Source organism: Salvia splendens, chromosome 13, assembly GCF_004379255.2.
Source record: "Salvia splendens isolate huo1 chromosome 13, SspV2, whole genome shotgun sequence".
Lineage (NCBI taxonomy): Eukaryota > Viridiplantae > Streptophyta > Magnoliopsida > Lamiales > Lamiaceae > Salvia > Salvia splendens.
Window position 1 is genome coordinate 24,642,703 of NC_056044.1, and position 1,817 is coordinate 24,644,519.

At 41.0% G+C, this 1,817-nt stretch overlaps 1 protein-coding gene across 1 annotated transcript; it reads right to left on the bottom strand.

Moving 5' to 3' along the window:
• Positions 1-24: 24 nt before the first annotated feature.
• LOC121760761 (aquaporin PIP2-4-like) lies at positions 25-419 on the bottom strand. Its single transcript, XM_042156386.1, has one exon. It carries the CDS (start codon positions 391-393, stop codon positions 25-27), a length of 369 nt encoding a protein of 122 aa, XP_042012320.1. The 5' UTR covers positions 394-419.
• Positions 420-1,817: the final 1,398 nt, after the last annotated feature.

The window sequence follows — 1,817 nt, forward strand, 5'->3', positions numbered from 1 at the left end:
TTCTATAAATCAAGATTGAAAATTTTAAATTTTTTTAAAAAATAGCTCCCCTGATAGATAAATAGATGGATAAATAGATAGATAGATGGATAGAGAGATGACCGGAAATGCGGCGGTGCAGTAAACGAGGACAAAGATCATGCCGCCGAAGGCCCAGGCGATGCCGAGGATCCCGACGCCGCCGCACTGGTCGGCGGCGCTCTGGCTCTTGTAGCCGATGACGGTGAGGACAGTGACGTAGAGGAACAAGAGGGTTGCGACGAATTCGGCGATGATGGCTCTGTAAAACGACCATTTTCCGAGCTCCTCCACGTCGATCAACGGCGCCGGTGGAGGATCTTGGTAGTCCTTTCCGCCGCCGTGTTCAGCTCCCACCTCAATGTCCTTGCCCATTTCAGTTTTCTTATGAATTGGTTTGAGTTTTTGTTGCTTTTGTGGGTAGCGATGATGATTTGTGGGTTGGAATTGGAGTGGTATTTATATATATGAAGTCGGAGAAATTATTGATAGGAGTACTACTAATTAATTTGATTGTGTATTGCCGCCCCTAAAGAAATTAGCTTCCATCCTTTTTTAAAAAAATTTCATAATCTATTCGACCCTACCTTTAACCGCCCTAAGTGGCAAGTGGGCAACTATTTTCCAATAATTGTGCGGTTTCGCTGTTTTCATATTACCACGGTACCACCTCCACTTATAATACTTACTCTCTCCTCCCTTAAATGTTTATTTTTTCTTTTTTTATCTATCCATTTATTGTCTCATTTATACACTTAAGTTCGACACGAGTTTTATATAAAAATTTGTAAGTAGGAGAAATGTAGAGAGAAAAAGTAACTAAAGTATTGTTAGTGTAGAATGAGTCTCACCTCATAGAAAAAAAAGATTTTTCAAAATTAGAAAGTGCATATTCTTGTGAGACGGACTAAAAAGTAAAAAGTGCATATTTTTGTGGGACAGAGGGACTATAATATTTGGTAAGTGAACCTTTCATTTCACTAACCCATTATATTTACCGTCTTTAAATGTCTCATTTTTTTTATCTGTCTATTAATAAATAAGTATCTCATTTCACTTTTATAAGAGCATCCACAACCGTGCTCTTGCCAACGAGCACGGTTGTGGGCCCGGCCCCACTTTTTCTGTCTTCTCTTAGGCAAGAGCACAACACCCACAACCGTGCTCTTCCGCAAGGACGAGCACAAGGGTCACACCATTCTATTAGTCAATTTAAATAAAAAAATTTCCATAATATTAAAATTCATTAAAAAAAACCGAAATAATATTACAATAAAATAAAAATTACATAATAAAAATCCTAAAAAAATAAAAATTACATAATTAAAATCCTAAAAATTAAAATTACGTAATTAAACTCCTACAAATTAAAATTACGTTATTAAACTCCTAAAAATAAAAATTACATAATTAAAGGCTAAAAATACCTTCGTGGAAGACTATTCATCCGGCGGCACTACCCCAATTATTTTTGGAGACCCAATATCATGGCCTCATGCGATCGAAGTTGCGCGGGGTCATAGTTGACCTATCGGCCATATTGAGTTGGGCCAAAATCGCCTACCACGAGTTGTGGGGGAGGAGGTGGCGCATAGAGAACGGGAATGGGAGCGGGTTCAGGAGCATCGCCGGATGGAGTCGCGGTGCGACGGCGGTTGGCCGCCGCCTTCTTCCTTCCTTGCGGTCGGCGTTGGGAACCGCTCGGGCCGGCATCGGGGCTACCTAAGTTAGCTCCGGCAAGTTGGCTAGCCACGTCTTCAAAGGCGGCGTCGGATAGGGATACCGACCTTGACCGTTTG